We start from the raw sequence: 19,972 nt of genomic DNA, 5'->3' as shown, positions 1-19,972 counted from the left end.
GTTTTGCAGTGTGGATTTACTTCCTTGAGTTGTCATCCATAATAATGTTGCTAGTGTTGTAGATTTTAGAATACCCCACTGGCGACCTCACCACACCACATACATAGAGATATCGCACAGTAACTTTACTGAATGTCTCTCTTGCTAGTTTGTGGATCAGTTTGCATGTGTCTGCATCAGTATGAAAAAGTGCTCTGGATAAGATGTTACCAAATGCTACAAAGTGTAGCTCCACTTTTAGCTTAAACATGTAAATAAGGCGTGTTCATGATGTTACCATTATTTTTTCCTAAATGGATTTAAAAGCTTATTGTCATGATTTAAAGTAAGGGTATGAAGATTTTGACATGTATTTGTGAAAACGGATTTATTTAATTATTTACTTTCAGTGTTTGTTAGCCCCATTAGCCTAGAAGTTCAATAATATATATATATATATATATATATATATATGTATGTATATATATTATAATATATCTATTATTTGCCACACATGCATGTTTACTCGCTACTTCAAACCATCAGTGAACACAAAAACACTGTTGAAGCCAGCAACTCTTTTTACCTCTGGATCTACTAACTGTACGAGTAGCTGTGCTGTATTGAACTGTTGTATTTAACTTTTTTTACAGTCTCAAAGATGAAAAGAAATAAGACAAGGTTTATTAATTATCTTTTTTATTATAATTCTTTATTGTGCCTCTATTTCTGGTCTCAGAGATTGAATTATGGTGTACATATGTTGCAGAGTGCACATGTTCCTATATGTCTGTCTGTCTGTCTGCTAATCTGTCTATCTGTTATTTGTTCTTGCAGAAATGCTCAACTGTAGCTGACAGGGTGTCTGGAATTGTATGTTTCAGTGAAATGTATGTTAACATAAATGTAGGAAATGTATGTCTGTATGACAGTAACTGTCACAAAAGCAGTCAACTCTTTTTGTATGATCATTTTCCAACCTCTTATCTCTTAGATTTTTTTGTGTTACTGTGCCTTTAAGACTGATAAATGTAAATGTTCTGATTGGCTGCCCTGTAGTGTGTCTTGTTCACAAAGCAGTCTGGGCTGGAATGTTGAAGAAACTGTTAAGTTTAGTAGTCAGCAGAGTTTGGTAGTGGTCAGTAGAGTGCGATAGTAGACAGTAGAGTACGGTAGTGCTCAGTAGAGTGTGGTAGTGGTCAGTAGAATGGGGTAATAGACAGTAGAGTGGGATAATAGACAGTAGAGTGCAGTGGTAGTCAGTAGAGTATGGTAGTAGTAGAGTGCAGTAGTAGTCAGTAGAGTGCGGTAGTGGTCAGTAAAGTGCGGTAGCAGTCAGTAGAATGGGGTAGTAGTCAGTAGAGTGGGGTAATAGACAGTAGAGTGCAGTATTGGTCAGTAGAGTGCGGTAGTAGACAGTAGAGTGCAGTGGTAGTCAGTAGAGTATGGTAGTAGTAGGATGCGGTAGTAGTCAGTAGAGTGCGGTAGTGGTCAGTAAAGTGTGGTAGTAGTCAGTAGAATGGGGTAGTAGTCAGTAGAGTGGGGTAATAGACAGTAGAGTGCAGTGGTAGTCAGTAGAGTATGGTAGTAGTAGAGTGCGGTAGTAGTCAGTAGAGTGCGGTAATGGTCAGTAAAGTGCAGTAGTAGTCAGTGGAGTGCGGTAGTGTTCAGTAGAATGCAGTAGTAGTCAGCAAAGTGTGGTAGTAGTCTGCAGAGTGCGGTAGTGGTCAGTAGAGTGTGGTAGTAGTCAGGTCTCGAAAGGGTTTGTGTATTTATACTTTAACAATATTTGGTAGATTTGTACTTTACTGGAGTCCTTTTGAAACAGAATCTTTTTTATTTTGCTTGTTTGCTGTTAAGTTTGGACTGAAATCCTCAGGGACGTTGGGAAAAAGTCTTATAAATGGAGTCTCAGTGGGTTTTGTGGGCTGTGCTAAACTGATGTAGGCTGAATGGATGATTTGTTTGTAAAAGTTACAACTATTTTAAATATTCAAAATTTGTTTTTTTGAGCTTCCTTTTCATGGATTGTATGAACTGTGGAGTGGATGCTACATTTTGAAACTTTTAAAAGAGTGTTTAAATAGTTCATTAAAAGTATTTTTTTATTTCCAAAAAATAAGGAGAATCTGTTTTTCCATGATATGTGGTAGAAAGTTGGAAAGCCTAGCAACAGTATACAAGCTACAGACAATCATTTATCAAATGCTGTAACATATAGATAAACATGTCATGACACAGACTTACTTAAGCACTTTTAACACTATGTTTTTTTGGGGGGGGTTGGAGATCCCACTTATGGAAATGTGCAAGGTTTGGAATACATGGGGTCCTAGGGGGGCAGGATCCTCTAATTAAGTGCCTACAAAATGAATGAAATAAACTGACTTAATGGTTACCATTAGAGATCGCTGGTTTCCTGTAGGACACCTTTAGATCCCATTAGGAAACCATCAAATGCTTCTGGTATCAGTCCCAGAAAACCTGTTATGCCATTAGAATCCTTTACACTGTGATATCAACCCATCCGGACAACACAAAAGACCATTACTGACTACTGGGCACCACCAGGAACCACAGGAACCAACAGAACATTTTAATGGCTCTCTATGATTTTTTCCAGCAGGGTGGTCTCTCGATGTGGTTGTGGTAGTTCACACTCCATCTTATCATCAAACATCTGATGAGGCTTTTGCTAGTCTGTAATAACCTGCACTGTTAATTTCACCTTGATCAAGTTTCTCAAAATATCGTTATTCTATAGAATATCTTATTCTATCTATTTTTTCCTCCTTTGCAGCAAAATGAATACATTTCCCTTCTGACACCTGACTGTCTGCTCTCCTCAGATGCAGGAAATGTATCTGAGGAGAGCAGAGCTTCCAGTGTAGTTCAGCCCCTATTGGTTTTACATTTGTGGGTTCATGGCAAGATGGAAATTCTGCAACATCACTACAAAACAACACGCATGAATCCATTTTGCTTAAATATATTTCAGTGAATATTCATTTCCTTTTAATTGAGGTAAGTTGAGCCATTGGTTCACAGAAAATACCTGTTTCTGTTTCTTTTAACATTCAAGACTGAGAACATCTTAACATTTATAATTTCTAATAAAAATCACATTTCTGGCTGTGATTAGCTCAGCGCTCTGTTCATCTGCTCGTCTCAAATCAGAATTCATGTGAAATGAACTTTTCTTCCTGAATCTGTGATCACATGGTTATTTCTGTGTCTGGTGTCCTAAATACAAAGGGTGGCTCATTTTACCCACTGGCTCAATACACCCTGTTCTCCCTACTGTTGATAAAGATAAAATAGTGGTAACTCTGAAAATAAGAGTTTGGTGTAGTAAGTACACAGTGTTAAAGTTTCAAAATGCTCCATTCACTCTAGTGTAACTGAAACTAGGCTGCAAAAAGAGCCTATTGTAGGTAAAATAGTTTTTGTGATGTCACAAAAACCCACATATTTCCCTATGTCAGCCTATTCAGAATACAGCAGTTCAGCCCGACATTCACACTGAAACTGTAACAAGAGTTTCAGCATGAACTGTTTTTGAGTGAAGCTCCACAGAGGGCAGCCAATCAGAAAAGAGGTTAAATTTACATATATCACTCTTAAAAAATACCAACAGCCAGTTTAATTCTGAGAGGTAGAGGTTGGAAAATGGTAATATAAACCTGTACCAAGTTTTTGGTACATAAACGTACACAAACATAATAAGTGCACCTCAGGTAGGAAAACATAAAATGCAAGAAAAATGTAGGATGTGGATCCAAAAGCTATTAACGTGGCAAGTGACTTAAATGCTCTGAGCTACTACATACCTTATAACCCCACATATGACACTCCTCTTTGTCTTTGTAGTATTCATTTCAGCTCCATTTTCCTTCAGATACATTAAGACAGCATCTGATTACATGAGCAACATGTGGAACATTTTCAGGATCACAGTACTTCCTGCTTTTTAACTGTTTCCAAAAGAAAAACAACACAACAACAGTGATTAGTTTAAAAATATAATAAGTTTATTGCAGGCTACATATTAAAAGTGTGAAACATTATTATTTTCCTTTAAATGTTTTAGTAAAGCTACATTTCTCTTCTTGTCCTCTGGCTGATTGTGTGAGTGACTAAATCCAGGCTGCTCTGTCCTGTTTAAACACAGAGACTTTATCAAAGCTGTGGTGGAAGTAACAGATCAGCTGCTGCAGATCTGTTAGTGAACTCACAGCTGCTCTGTGATGCTGTTGGTTACGTTCTGGTTACCTTTCACTGACTGTCCTGATTTATTCAGCTTTAAACTGCAATCAGCTACAGACTTTTGTTTAAACTTTCCTTTAATCTGACTTTAATTCTTCATGTAAAAAGCAGGATTCACCTCAATTAGAGACTTTAATCGAAGTTTGACGATAATGATAGCTACACCAAGTTAGCTGCTTAGCTAATTTGTCAAGTCGAAATATATTTAACGCTTTTTACAACAATCGTTATGACAAAGCAGATGTACAGACAATCCGGGTCCGAGCCCCAGTGAGCAAGCCAAGGGCGACAGTGGCAAAGAAAAACTCCCTCAGAGCAAAAGGAAGAAACCTTGAGAGGAACCAAGACTCAAAAGGGGAACCCATCCTCCTCTGGTTGACACCGGATAGCAAACAATAACACAACAATATATATAATATATATAAACACAGGATAGAATGTTATAGTTAATATACAATAGTAAATATAGAGAATAAAGAAAATGATCACTAGAGCCCTGTTAAACTAACGATACATGCAGTAAACACTGATTCTACTACCTAGTCTTAGTTTTAAGTTTTATGTGTAGTTCTTTATCCATTCAGCTATAATTCTGATATTGTCATTTTAGTTCATTATTAACTTAAAATAGTTTTTAAGACAATAATGTAGAAATTACTGATTGATTAAATATATGTGAATTCATTTGCAACTTGAATTAATTTTAAACTGATTAGGTCTAATCTTGCATTTAGTTTGTCTATCTTGTTATAAATCAGTCCAAATTGCTTCCTATTTATGATCAACACAACATACTTGAGGACGATCATTAAGTATTGCTGTTTCTATTACAGATTTAAAGAAATTTGAACTGGAAGAAGACAGGAGAAATGGAAAGAAAAGAGGTGGGGAAGTGGGTCTCAAAGGGAGAAGACGTTTGTCTTCTGGGTCACTGTAGAGCAAAAAAACTGTAATTAAATATATGAAGGGTTTCGTTCCAAAATGCATTATAGACGACTTTTAAGAAACAATGCACATTGTTGGCAGCGGGCTTTACATGTACGAGAAATAACAATGCTATATTATGATTAATATCATCTTTATCAGAGAAATAAATATGTGTTCTCTATTATTCATCAGCTGTTAATCTATTCTAAAACTTCTTAAATCTTAAAGTCATGAAAGGATAAACAGCATTTTGGAATGAAACTCATCATATGCGCTGGTCAAACATCCAGAAGGAATGTGATTATTGGGTTTGAGGGTTTGATGGTCAGTGTATGTCCAGTGCAGTCTGATAGGGAATCAGTGTGCAGTCGGCTACAGCTGGGTCTCTATGATGTCTTTCAGTCATTTCATAAGATACAATAACAATCACTTTCATACAGGCTGACACTGTCCATTATTTTAGTAGTCAAGTTCTACTAATTACTGGTAGATTCATCAATAAGATACATTTAAATCATTTCTTTAAATTGTTTAATAAATATGTTGTTTTCATGTTATTCAGGACTCAGCAATCCCTGAACAGCCCACTGATCTTTTAGACTGCAACAGATACAGAGTTAAAGGAAGACATGCAGGTTATGGAAGGAAGGAGAGCTGCAATCTACACTGAGTGAACAGAACATTCAGGCCACCTGCTTAACAGCTGAACATAACAATGAAACAAGCAGCATGTGATCAAATCTGAGTAACTACATATGAGACAGTCATACACCTGTTTAGCGACCACAGATCAGACCTGTTCAGTCATTAGAAAGAGGTCAGTCATTTGACCAATGCAAAATAACATAGGCAATATAAGACCTGCTATGATCAGAAAATTAAGTTCTAAGTGTAAAACATGATATACTGTAATTCCTAACTGATTGGATACTGTACAGACGCCTATTAGATGCATCTCAATACTGGTGTTACGATTGCTTTGTACACTCAGTGTATGTGGAATGAGGATGGACTGAACTTAAAGGCAAGTAGGAAAAGTTAGAGGAGATATCAATGGAAAAACCAAGTGCAGAAAACAGTAATGGGTGAGAAGGTCGGCGTCTGTTCTGGTGCTGGTCAGTTTCAGGAAGCATCCCTGTAAAGACAAACTAATAAACTAAGGTACAGTAACCAAAATAGCCTGTTTAATGGATAAAAACAGGTTGGAAAAACTGCCATGTAAAATCAATTCTGAATGTTTTTGATGCATAAAACAACACAAATGTCATAAATATACCTCAATAGAAAACATAAAATATGGATATATAAGATATGAGTCCTAATTAAATATAACATTAAACATTACACACAACAGGACAAAAGTAGCTTAAAAATATTGCTGTATTGTTTATATATATATATATATATATATATATAAATTACTAAATAGACATATAAATAAATGCAGACATATTAATTAATATAAGATTTATGTATATTTTTTTAATTGTATATATATATATATATATATATATATATATATATATATATATATATATTGTTATGTTATTTATTTATTTTTAGATTTAGCAATTCTACTTCATATATTAATTTACCAAGTCATTTTTTTTAATTTTGTTTATTTTTCATTTTCGCAAATCTGGTCCTCCATAGTTACTGGCCTGATACATTCTGTTATTCAGTTATACAATCTGTTATTTATGTTCTCTGTTTCTTCTTTTGTTGTGTGTGCAAGGGGATTTGAAAGTTTTCCTTGTGTTCCATTTTGCAGGATTTACTTCAATCGTGTAATTTTAACTAAAATGAATCATGTTCTTTCTACTTAAGCGAATTATGTAGATTGTTATAAATACAACTTTTTTTAGTTAAAGCAACTCAAAGCTGATGCCTTTCTGATCACATTTACTCATTGCTTGTAAGTTTTGTCAGCTTAATTATATTTTTGTAAAATTTCCTTGAAGTGTATTTTTAACTAAATATAATCATGTTCATGCTATTTCATTAAATTATGTAGAGGGTTAAATAACTTTCTAGTAAAACTACTGAATTCTGATGTATTTCCAAATAGTTACTCATTGTTCATTATGTACAACACATGGCATTTATTAATGTACAATTTTAAATGTTAATTTTCATAAATTGAACTTCAACTACACTTATTAATGTTCCATCTATTTAAACACATTTGAGCAAAATCAGAGTTTATAAATTCTTAAACATTTTCAGTATAAAATAATACGTTCATTGTCTGAACACAGAACAGCATAAAACATTTTAACACCGCTGTGATATTTTTAGCAGTTTTCAACTCAAGTTACATGAGTAACTTGTTGGGACCAAGAGCTCTTTTCTCCTTGCCCAAAGCCCCGACATATGAGGTTTAAAATCTAAAACTATTCTGTGCTGGGGTTTTGTTCTAATTATTGTCTAATCACTTACAAAATATAAACAAAAATAAAAGAGTATTCAACCAAGAATAAAAGAAAGTAGAATAAAAGACTTCAGATGCTGAGCTCTTGTGGAAGGGAGGAAAAGGCCCTCTCTTCTTTTATTGAGCTTCAGATGGCAAGATGGTTTCCAGACAACCAAATGCAAAGATTATCACAAAACATCCTTTTTTTATATCCTGTTTGGGGCGATGAAACTATCTCCTCCTCATTACCTTGTAACATATGATCTTTGTCCCTATTATATCATAATTCATTGAGGACTCACTCGTGGGCGCCCTCTGGCATTTTGCTGTCCTGATGCAGTCCTGCTATAACGGGGGAAATAGGAAGAGGCCAGGCTCCTCATAAACCGGCTCTGCTTGCTCATCAAAATCATTTTCTGTTTGATAAAGTAAAAGTCTTGTACCTCTCTGGCGACCCCCTGGGACCACGTCATGGCCCCTTCGGTTGATAACCTCTGATCAAATCAAACATACGGGGCATTTTTTGTAAAAATAATGTTAAAGAGAGCAGTGAACGCTGGACCTGTTTCAGCACTATGGATAGTTCATCATCACCAACTCTCTCTCTCTCTCTCTCTCTCTCTCTCTCTCTCTCTATCTATCTATCTATCTATCTATCTTTCTCTCCATTTCCTCTTGAAGGGAATAAAAATTAGGATGTTTTGTGCCCATCATGCTCTTCTTCCATTTGACTCTTTTTTTGTTTAGTTAAAGTACTTTGTGTCTGTTTAAAGTGCCCGCCAGACTCATGTCCTGGCTAGTTTGTGTCTAGAACAGATGTTATAAGTGCAAATGTACCAGCCATATTATTGTTTTCTCTCCCTGTAGATCAAACATCCAGGAAGAACGAAGGAGAATCTGGTGGAGAAATCTCTCTTTCCCCGCTGCCCTCCTAATCAAGATCAAAGAGATCCGCAATAGTGAGATATACACCTATTCATTACGATAATTACTCAAATAATGCTCACATATTTATATGAAATGTATTGTTCCAGGTCTAAAATTTAATTTTGTTAGCCACATTCAAAGCTGTTGGAAAAGCAGCAGTCTTTTACTGTTATGTTGCTCGGCAACCTTAGTTTAATGTTAACAAACTACATTGCTTGGTGAAATAATTATTTCCTGTGATTGTTATTAGTAATTATTACATTGCATGTTGTTATACTGTATTTTGTCCCTGTATAATTACTGTTATGCACGGCTTTTCATGGCTGATTGCAATGCTGAAATATTTGAATTATCAGTAAAAATAATAAACATCTGAAAGTTTGCATTTATTTTTACTTTTTTCTATGTTTTTCGAACAGACAATCTGACAAATCTACAAATTCATTTGTAGTTGATCTGCTTCTCTGCATAATTTGTTACTCTATTGATCAATGATCAGGACTCTCACAGCACCAGCACAAAGCAGATCTTATCACTGTTTCATTCACAGCACTGCAGTGACACTGCCATGGCAGTACGTGGTACTAGAGTATGAGCATTATTTTTAAACACCTCAGTGTCACTGATGTACTGAGAATAGTCCACCAACCAAAAATGTCCAAACAACAGTGTCCTGTGACCAGAAAATGACCACTCCTGAAGGGCTAGAGAATGACTAACACAAACTGCAGCAGCAGATGAGCAGAGAGGCCACTGAAATACAGCCTAAATCTGACATCTTCCTTGAAGCCCTGTTCAAGTGGGTTTAGAATGCATTTTTTCAGACATTTATTTTAAATCAGAGATGACAAAAATGTCTAAAAATAATACTTAAGCGGACTGTGGAGTAAAAACAGTAGTGTATGTCCCTGAAGTACAGGTGTAAACCCATTCAGTGAAACTTTATAAAACACATACTTACATGAGATCAGGCCAGCTGTGTATGAGACACTGTTTCTCAGTTTATCTTGATAAACAGCTGCATTTTCTGATTCTGTATGGGATAATTAGTAAGACTGCTAGAGACTTTTTTCACAGCAAACAAACACAAAACTGGATTAACTGCTTGTTGATGATGATTTTGAAAATATGATTCATGGACTCTTTCTGGGATGTACACTCGATCCCAGTTCGGCAAGAGGTGGGTTTCAAATCCCACCTATGGTGATAAAGAAGTTATACAGAGACTTTTACTGGTTCCATCGTGAGCTTACGTGGGTATATTATGATCATAATGCTTAGTTTTGTATAGACTGATTTTCACCAGTGCAGAATCCTTTAAACAAAACAAAAAGCAAAATTATTTAGACTGTAGTCAGATCATTTATTGTGTTTTACAACCATAAACATTTAAAAGTAGAAAATGTATTAATGCACAAAAGCAAATTCACAACACAGAAATGTTGTGGTCTACTGTAAATGAATCTCATACAATGGTTGGATAAGATGGAGTTAAAACAAGCAACAACTTTCTAACCGAAAAATTAGAAGCAAGGGATTTATTGAAATAATACAATAATAGTATGTTTTTTTGTTCATTATATAACCTACAGTAAAATATAATAACTAACATTAGTTGACTCATTATGTTAATTTGTGTATAAGATTTACACTACATATAAAAGTTAAATATGTAAAATAAACACTCCAAAAGTTGTCAATCTGTACACGAGACACAAGCATTGCTTATTTTAGCCTTGGCTCAAAATCCCCACCATCAGAAGCTAAACAGGTAACCGCACTCACTGCTTTTTCACATGATTGGAAAACAGACTTAGATGTAGTGTATTTTATTTAGAAGGATGACGTTCTGAGACAAATAACTCAATAAAATATGATACATAAATCATAAATAATGCAACCTTTTCAACTCCTTGAGACCACCCGTGGTTCCAAAACACACTTCGTCATATTCTTCATAACTTTCATATTTCATAAGCTACATTCAAAAGGTGGGGGTCATATGAGAGCTGTAACTGTCCTCTTTCCAGTCAAATAGATGGGTAATGTAATTTTAAACCCTTATAATAAAAGAAGCTGAACTCACAATTTTGTTTGTCTACTGAAAGTCGACCCATTTTTCCACAAATCTAGGCTATAAACTATAAACAGATGGCGTCTCTTCGGTGATCTGCTCTGTAAAAATTATTTTTATAAAATAATACAAAGAGCGTCTAAGATTTTTGGCTTTCAGCAGTAAATTGTAAGCATATAGCAATATGTGTATCATCATAAAACATAAATTAATTAATTAATTAATTAATTGATTAATTAAAATAAAATAAAATAAAATAAAAATTTAAATTTATTTCATGCAGTTACTGATAATTTGCTTTACGATTTGGTCATGTAAATTCAGATGGAAAAACCGAAATATACCCTGGTCAATAAGAGGTTAAGGCATAAATCACTAAATGTAGTAAAACATGAATGCACATATGAACAACTATAAAACTATATTTATGAATTTCGGCTTTAAATGTAACTCATTAACTTTGTTTTCTTTGTGGTCACGTGCGTGGTGGAAATCCATTTATGGGGAAAATGCGTCAACCAGGCGCGATGACCTCATAGAGACACGTCTCCATGGTGACGGGCGGTTATAAATACAGGAAAGCCGTCTGTTCCCTCACAAACAGTTTTTCGTCACAGGAGAGTCGTTAACCGGTTCGTCAGTGAGATCAACAAAAGGTCGGTGTAACTCTCAGATTCATGCAGCTTTACTAAGACAATTATGATATGCTAAGTCCAAATTATGAGAGAATAAGTCGTTTTGCTGTGTAAAATCATCCTTATGAGGCACTAAAGTCATAATTATGAGATATTAAATCACAATTATGGGAAACTTTCTCATTATTGTGACTTACTAAATGGCTATGGGCCGTTTCCAGTGGCAGAAACAGGTTACCGCAACTTTACCATTCAGACAATATTAACAGTATCTAATGTACTGAAATTAACGAGTGGTCTTTTTGGTTATAAAACTCAGTAAATGTTAGACTCGCGTTTTATTAAACTGCAGTGTTTAATGCAGAAAGATGTGCTAATGCGCTTCATAGCCTTCAGTTACGACAAGCTAACGCGTTAGCATTAAAATCTTGATATTTCACAAATAACCATTTTGGAAAAATGAATAGAACTTCCTATTAATAAGCCCTACTAGATTAAAGAGGCTTTATTAATGTTTCCCACGCAGGAGGATTAAAATTCAGTACACAGTCATTTGGGAAATTATGATAATCATTGTTTTTTAACATTTAGCATTTGACACTGGACAGCCTCCTGCTGAATTTGGAGTGTAAACTGTTTCTCATTCACTCTTCTGATAATGAAGCACTGGATGCTGAAATAGTTAAATCCTTAAACAATACTAACAACTATAAATTTGTATTTATGTTTTTTATTTATGATTTACCAAACCAGAACACAACACCTGTATAAGGAAATAGGAGAGAAGAGAAGGAAGACGATGCAGGTACAGTGTTAATAGTCCTCAGCAGCTATTTATCAAACACTTAGTAACCACACCTGTATTAACCCAGTCATTTTGTAACTTATAGTCAGCAGATCCACAGGAGATGGAGCAGGAGAGAAAGCTGCGCCCCCCACCCAGTCCCACAGCCTGCGGGTGCTGGAGCGACTGCTTCACCCTCTTCAACAGGAGGGACCCAATCCGGGAGAGCCAGAGAGAGGAGGAGCAGCTCCAACAGGTTCAGGGAGGAAGGAGAGAGATGGACCTGAAGGAGAAGACAAAAAAGCAGAAGAAAAAGGGAAAGAAGCAGAGGAAGCAGGACGATAAGAGGAATCTGCAGAGTGCCAGAGAGAGCCATGAAGAGGTGGTGACGGGAATGGAGCAGATGAAACGAGAGAATCACATCAGAAGTTTGGAAGAAAATATAAAACAGCAAGAGATGGAGATTCTCAGATTCCGGGAGAGAGAAGAAAAGCTAAAAGAAAAGCTGGAGAGAATGAAAGAGAAAATAGCCAGGAAAGAGCGGAAGACTCTCAAAATTATACAGAGAGACGAGAAGCTGAAGAGAGAGCTGCAGGCGATGAAAGAGAGGCTGGCACAGAAAGACAGACAGAGCAAGGAAGAAAGGAAGGTCACCAACCTAAAAACAGTGGAAATGACAATCACTGTACGTATGAAAGAAGAAGTTAAGATGGACGGAGAAATAGAAAAGCAGGAAGAGAAAGAACAACAGAAAGAGAGTGTGAGGGATGAGAGCGACACTGTCCCTCAGGAAGCCGGCCCACAGCCTCAGGCCATCACTGAGTCTAAATCAGAAGATCAGGTTTCAGAGGCTCAGACTCAGGTCCAGGCTGATGGGTCAGAGAGTAGAAAGGCAGCTGAGGAGAAGATGAAGTGGACCGGCCATGACAGCGGGGAAGCAGTGAGCATTGAGGTGGAGAACCTTCAGGTGAGTCTCTACTCACTACTACGAATTATTCTGTTACTATTTTCTCTAAAGGCCCAATCCCATTTTACCCCTGCCACTTCGCCCTTAGCCCGATCACGTCTAGGGGTAGGGTGTCCCAATTTTTGTTGAGATATAGGGGTAGGGCCAAGTGTTAGGGCTACATGGCCCTCCAAACGGAGGTTTTTCAGAGACACGCTCCAAACAGAGTGTTGTGAGAAAAAAAGAAAAACCAGCAAGATGGCTGCAGAAGAGACCAAAGAAAAAAAGTTAAAAAATTACAATGACCATTGTTTTAACTTAGTTTAATGTCATTTGAATGTATTATGGTCCTTCTCTTTATAACAAGCATAAAAAATCACTAGTATTATGTCTCGGTAGCTAGCTGGCTAAATTTCCCGTTCGACCTCAAATAGTCCAGCAGTACTGATGCCAGAATATAACTGCGGCTCTATTTAAGGTGGAACGGGCAAGTTCGAAGTAAAAGCTGGCGAAAAAAACTGACGTCAGCTTTATATCACAGAAGAATTAAGGGTGGGCAATAATAAATAATTATCACATCCCCCTCTTAGAAAGTATAGGATGCTCTAAATTTAACGCCCATCAGTGAGGTCACTGAACTTTACCCTCCTCTGCTATCACTGCAGACTGGCAGGGTCGCCTGCAGAGCACTACTAGTATCCTGTTAATAAAGTAATATTCGTCTTTATTTGAGGGTCCCATTTCGTAGAGGAGATTTCACCCACTGCCCGTTGTGACTCAGTTCCAAGGGGCAAGGTGAAACCTGAAAACAAGGGGTAGGGGTAAAAATAAGAAATGGGATTGGGCCTAAGAGTCAGGGAGAGAGTAAATTTAGCCAATTCGGTGAGTTCGTCAGCTGATGAAGTCTGGATTGTTGTTTAGATTCACTCAGAGCTGTAGAACTCACACATTCCGTTCTGTTGTGTTAAATAACTCTATGGAAAGTTGGTTAGATGATATAATCTGCACCTTTCGGTAAACACAACCATGTCTTAACCTCTCAGGTGGAGCCTGCAGCACGGAGCTCGTCTGGAAGCTGGATGTTGCAGAGTGTGCTGTCCTCAGTTCGCTCCTTCGTTCAGGTACCTATTTCCTTCTGCAGTGTACACAAAAATGCCATTTTTAATATATGGGAAAATTAAGTCAAGAAACTATGAATTTTAAAAATATTTTTTTCTGTTAAAAGTATTTCAGTTACAAATTATAACTTGCCTGCATGTTTATTCACATTGAATAAGTAGAACCTCTCTACTCTAAAACTTGATTATTGTTTGTGACAGACTCAGAAAAGCATTCAGTGTTTCAATCAGTGAATTATTATATGTATTGTTGTTAACTTTTTATCTCTACCCTGCAGCGCCTGAGATCCCATTTCTCAGCTGTGCAAGTTCAAGCTGAGAAGGAAGAGGAGCATGAGGAAGTTTCTCCATCACGTCCGTTGATTCCGCTCGGAGCGCCGGTTGGTGTCATTCATTTTTAGGACAAATGAAATAGATTAATTTAAATATATCTCTGTTTGAGCTTGTATCAAGTGTAAAGTCACATTAACAGGGACTGCATTATGGAATGATGCTAACGAATGTTTCAGGCTTATAAAACACTCTTGAAATGTATATTGTTTTCATTCGACAGACAGGGGTCCTGACTGTACACCTGAAAGCCTGCAGAGACTTCAGGAAATCTGGTAAGCTTAAATTTTATGGCAGTCTTAGTGTTTAAAGTCTAGTCTTAGTGTTTGTGTTTGTACTAATATCTAGCACAAAACTGTAATCACTTGATTTTGTCTTCATTGATCAATAATGCTGGTTTTGGTTTGGCTATTTTCCTGCACCAGCTCTTTTGAAGAAAGGCACTTGGGCTACTGTGAGGGTCACTATTGGGAGAATGGTGAAGTACACAGAGCAGCAGCCCTATAATAACCCCACGTGCTTCAACGAGTGGAAACACTTTTCCATACAGGTCAGTATTACTTATCAATGACTTCTCTTTGGGCATGGCAGACAAATAGTTCTTTAACTCTCTGGGGTCCATGGGCATTTTCTCGATTTCATATCGTTGCCATCCAGCGAAACACAAGTATTTTAAAAAATGGCAAGTGTACGGGCCCTTTTTAAATTTTAAGATAAGTTAATATACTTGCCATTTTTGAGATACTTTTTTGAGAGATTTTTTATCTAATTGATTTTGTGGCATTTCTATTGGTCCAATCACCGTGAAATTCTCACACAGTTTAAAGTAGAACTGCGATGTTCAAATGATGTGGAAAAATAAAAATCAACAAAAATGGGAGATACACGTTTTTCTTTGGGCTGCGATGATCTTCATAAATTTGCCTCCAAAGGCACTTGTGTATAACATGATACTCATATGTTTTATATCAAAATGCTCTGTCTGTGTTGCTGTTTTACAAAGCCACTGCAGCAACATGTGTAAACTCTTTGCACAACAATTCACTTGTGTCTCTGATCCTGAATGAAAAATGAGTTTTAGCAATGACACACAGTGAAAGGCAGATGACGTGTATCTCAGCCTCTCTTCATAGCCTCATAACTCTGGATGTGAGTAACATATAATCTTGCAATGAGAAGGAATTGAAAGGGCGACTCTACAGGTTCAGAAAATGTTTGAACTGTATTTCTGTGGTGTATCACAAAGACAGAGAAACATATTTAGAAACATCAAATTTGATGTGTTTGTGGAGTTAAAACTGAAGATGCCCTGATCATGAAATTGGTCCTCAGAGTAAACCAGATGACTATGTAGTCATGACTGAGCAGGGGCGCCAGACTGTAGCACACACTAGATTAGCATGAACAATTATTAAATCGCATAATTGCTTACTCAGAAAAAACACTTTAGACTTAAAACGTGGATATAATTGCCAGCAGGCAATTCTGTCAGTAAATTTTTATGGCGTGTTTCTGTAAAAGACTTTGATGCAAACAACAAAAAAAATCCTAAGTGTTCGACAAAAAGGCTTTTAATCTGTTTCAGTTAGTTCTTTCAGAGAAACAGGTTTGTTAAGGAGTATAAGGAGGTCAAGCTATAAAGAGTCAAGCTATAAGTATTGCTACATCCATGCTACAAGCTAACATTAAAGTCAAATCGCATTAATTGACAGTAAATGGAAGTAAAGCTACTTCTGTTCTGTAATGCTATTGTAACACCAGCTGCTGAAACTGTAGGCTACAACTGCCAAATCAACCTAACTACCACACTTGGCAAAGCTTGCTGAACTGCTTGTCCAAAATAACTGAAATCCTACTTGCTTTTCTTGTCCATTTGTGTTTGCAGATCCAGCAGGAAGAAGTTTTAAGGGTTCAGCAGTCCACTGTGATGGTGGTAGAACTGCTTATTTGTGATCCTAACTCAGCTGCCCCCAGACTCATGGGGAGAGACACCATCACGCTGCAGGAGATCCTTAAGGTGAGACACGTTCTCATTCTTATGCCTGTAGAAAGTTTTCCTTTAAGCCACTCAGTGTCACTGATTACCAGGAATGAGAAGGTAATCATTTTTTTCTCTTTTCCTTCAGAAATCTTCATTCGGCCACCAGTTCAACTTGAGGCTCAGACACCAGGTAAAGTGTGCATTTGTAATATTCTGTTATTTTATTTTCTGCTTGTCTGGAAGAGAGAAAGAGATATATGATTTGATTTTCTTATATTTTCAGAAAGTTTGCAAGTTGGACGCAGAGCTGGCGTTCACATACGGCTCCTTGGGCTACGGGTACTCTCACCAGGTTTGTGTCTAGTACAGATGTTATCAGTGCAAATGTACCAGCCATGTTATTGCCTATAATAATATAGATGGTGATGGTGAGCATGTTGCGTTTTCTCTCCCTATAGATCAAACATCCAGGAAGAACGATGGAGAATCTGGTGGAGAAATCTCTCTTTCCCCGCTGCCCTCCTAATCAAGATCAAAGAGATCCGCAATAGTGAGATATACACCTATTCATTACGATAATTACTCAAATAATGCTCACATATTTATATGAAATGTATTGTTCCAGGTCTAAAATTTAATTTTGTAAGCCACATTCAAAGCTGTTGAAAAACACTCAATATACTGAATTCTATGTAAATTCGACAAATTATTAAAAACTGTTAATGAAATAGTCTTTTACTGTTATGTTGCTTGGCAACCATAGTTTACCGCTAACAAGCTACATACTTGGTGAAATAATTATTTCCTGTGATTGTTATTAGTAATTATTACATTGCATGTTGTTATACTGTATTTCGTCCATGTAAAATCACTGTTATCCACGGCCTTTCGTGGCTGATTGCAATGCTGAATTATTATTATTAATTATTAATTATTAATTATCAGTGAAAATAATACACATTTGAAAGTTTGCATTTCTTTTTACTTTTTTCTATATTTTCCATATAGACAAACTGACAAATCTCTCTCATTCTTTCTCAGTAATGTGACAACCCCCTCCACACTGCCCCAAGTGGACATCATTCCCTCTCTGATGCAGCAAGACACACCAAGAGGCGCAGAGTGCAGGATATCTGCTGGCCTGATGGACTGCATCCAAAGGAGAGGCAGGTCAGTGTCATGCTTCATCAAGGCCTGAGCTGAGACTATGGATGAGCCACACTCAGCTTGGTCTAGACTTTGGTTATTTGTGTAGTGATGCTGCACATTAATAAAACCACATAATAGAAACGTAAAAGTTTAGACATTCCCAATTTTTATTTCACTTTCTTGATAATTAATTTTAATATGTTTTTATAAATCTGAAGAAATCTAACACTACGATTTGAGTCAGAGATGAACAACTCTTTATGGTTGTGTTTGTGTGTATTTTTCAGGTTGTTACAGCTGCATAAAGGCTTGCAGGAGTGTACGACAGGAGAGGATAGGGTGCAGTTTCTGGAAAACCTGATTCTAAGGAAGAGTCTTGGCACCAGCTATCCCTGCAGAAAGAACGAGAGCTCTGAGGTGTAAGGTGTGTGGGTGCACATGCTTACTATATACTACATACTGATTTTACTGAACTCCAGTGCTAGTGTGGTGTGTTGTTGTGTGATGTTCTGTGTTCAAAGCAAGGTAATATTGTCTGTGACAGGTCCTGTCTAAAGAGGAGGAAATGAAGAGAAATGAGGAGGACGAGAACTATGGAACGACAGAGACAAGAACAGGAAAGGCTACATGCAAGACGAGGAAGTAGAGAGAAAAAACAGCAGAACTTGAGGTCCGTCTCCATTTCTCTCAGCACTGGCTCGTCTGTTCCTCTTCATCCTGCTCTATTCCCACCATCTCGACTCGCCTGCAGCAAACAACAACAAAGTGCTGGATCTAATAAACAATACATTACAAATAAAAAAGCAAATAAAAACACATCACAAAACCTGGTTAGTTTATCCTTCTCTGTCACTCCAACACCAGTCACTCAACATCTGTCACTCAGATTTGAGCTTTTAGATCTCAAAAGGAAATTATTTTGTTGCAGCAGCAAAGCACAGCACCCATAACACAGACAGTTCTAAAATAAAATACACATAGTATAAAATAGAGGACACTGAGCTGAAATGCTGAAAGCACTGAGATAAGACATAAATATAAACACTGAGTTACTCAAGTGACTTTTATTCGTAGTGGGTTAGCATAAGCTTTAATCGAAATGGGCTCCCAGCAGAACTGTTAGCCTGCTAATGTTAGCTAAGCTTCCGTTAATGTTAACAACGCTAACAACTGTACACACAAGTCTAAATTTTTATAGAAATAGAACAGAAATTCTAATTAAATCTGAGTAACTACATATGAGACAGTTATACACCTGTTTAGCGACCACGGATCAGACCTGTTCAGTCATTAGAAAGAGGTCAGTCATTTGACCAATGCAAAATAACATAGGCAATATAAGACCTGCTATGATCAGAAAATTAAGTTCTAAGTGTAAAACATGATATACTGTAATTCCTAACTGATTGGATACTGTACAGACGCCTATCAGATGCATCTCAATACTGGTGTTACGATTGCTTTGTACACTCAGTGTATGTGGAATGAGGATGGACTGAACTTAAAGGCAAGTAGGAAAAGTTAGAGGAGATATCAATGGAAAAAACAAGTGCAGAAAACAGTAATGGGTGAGAAGGTCGGCGTCTGTTCTGGTGCTGGTCAGTTTCAGGAAGCATCCCTGTAAAGACAAACTAATAAACTAAGTAACTAAGTAACCAAAATAGCCTGTTTAATGGATAAAAACAGGTTGGAAAAACTGCCATGTAAAATCAATTCTGAATGTTTTTGATGCATAAAACAACACAAATGTCATAAATATACCTCAATAGAAAACATAAAATATGGATATATAAGATATGAGTCCTAATTAAATATAACATTAAACATTACACACTACAGGACAAAAGTAGCTTAAAAATATTGCTGTATTGTGTGTATATATATATATACAAATATATATATATATATATATATATATATATATAATTACTAAATAGACATATAAATAAATGCAGACATATTAATTAATATAAGATTTATATATATATATATTTTTTTTAATTATATATATATATATATATATATATATATATATATATATATTAATTGTTATGTTATTTATTTATTTTTAGATTTATCAATATTTTTTGCTACTTCATATATTAATTTACTAAGTCATTTTTTTTTATTTTGTTTATTTTTCATTTTCGCAAATCTGGTCCTCCATAGTTACTGGCCTGATACATTCTGTTATTCAGTTATACAATCTGTTATTTATGTTCTCTGTTTCTTCTTTTGTTGTGTGTGCAAGGGGATTTGAAAGTTTTCCTTGTGTTCCAGGTTACACTGTGACCAGCAGTCTGGATCTTCAGGGTTAAAGGTTGGTGAATAAGCAGTTATACATTAACTCCAGCGTTTGTTAAAACTGTGTTAGAACCAGAGAACCTATAGAGAGGAGAATTAAAACTCTGGAACGTTAATGTTCTCCAGGTTTCCAAAATGA

General features: G+C 36.4%; 1 protein-coding gene and 1 long non-coding RNA gene across 2 annotated transcripts; both read left to right on the top strand.

The window, feature by feature from the left end:
- The first annotated feature begins 11,060 nt into the window (after positions 1-11,060).
- LOC118815123 lies at positions 11,061-12,272 on the top strand. Its single transcript, XR_005007783.1, has 3 exons — positions 11,061-11,242; positions 11,975-12,026; positions 12,112-12,272. It is a non-coding gene; the product is annotated as an uncharacterized LOC118815123 (long non-coding RNA).
- Positions 12,273-12,399: 127 nt separating this feature from the next.
- On the top strand, positions 12,400-18,286 carry LOC118815090. Its single transcript, XM_036581024.1, has 12 exons — positions 12,400-12,972; positions 13,995-14,072; positions 14,348-14,449; positions 14,623-14,674; positions 14,825-14,949; positions 16,285-16,416; positions 16,526-16,570; positions 16,664-16,732; positions 16,839-16,930; positions 17,422-17,550; positions 17,817-17,953; positions 18,074-18,286. Exons 1-11 carry the CDS (start codon positions 12,400-12,402, stop codon positions 17,950-17,952), a joined length of 1,533 nt encoding a protein of 510 aa, XP_036436917.1. The 3' UTR covers position 17,953; positions 18,074-18,286.
- The last annotated feature ends 1,686 nt before the right edge of the window (positions 18,287-19,972 follow it).

Source organism: Colossoma macropomum, unplaced genomic scaffold, assembly GCF_904425465.1.
Source record: "Colossoma macropomum unplaced genomic scaffold, Colossoma_macropomum, whole genome shotgun sequence".
Classification (NCBI taxonomy): domain Eukaryota; kingdom Metazoa; phylum Chordata; class Actinopteri; order Characiformes; family Serrasalmidae; genus Colossoma; species Colossoma macropomum.
Note: the sequence above shows the minus strand (reverse complement) of the source record. Positions and strands in the feature narration are given on the sequence as shown.

What these genes read in the sequence shown, in the direction of transcription:
- LOC118815090 (XM_036581024.1), top strand. Translation starts at nt 12,400, where the DNA reads ATGGAGCAGATGAAACGAGAGAATCACATCAGAAGTTTGGAAGAAAAT. An exon ending in TTGAGGTGGAGAACCTTCAG is followed by an intron (nt 12,973 to 13,994) that starts GTGAGTCTCTAC and finishes TTAACCTCTCAG; the next exon opens with GTGGAGCCTGCAGCACGGAG. An exon ending in ACTTGAGGCTCAGACACCAG is followed by an intron (nt 16,571 to 16,663) that starts GTAAAGTGTGCA and finishes TTATATTTTCAG; the next exon opens with AAAGTTTGCAAGTTGGACGC.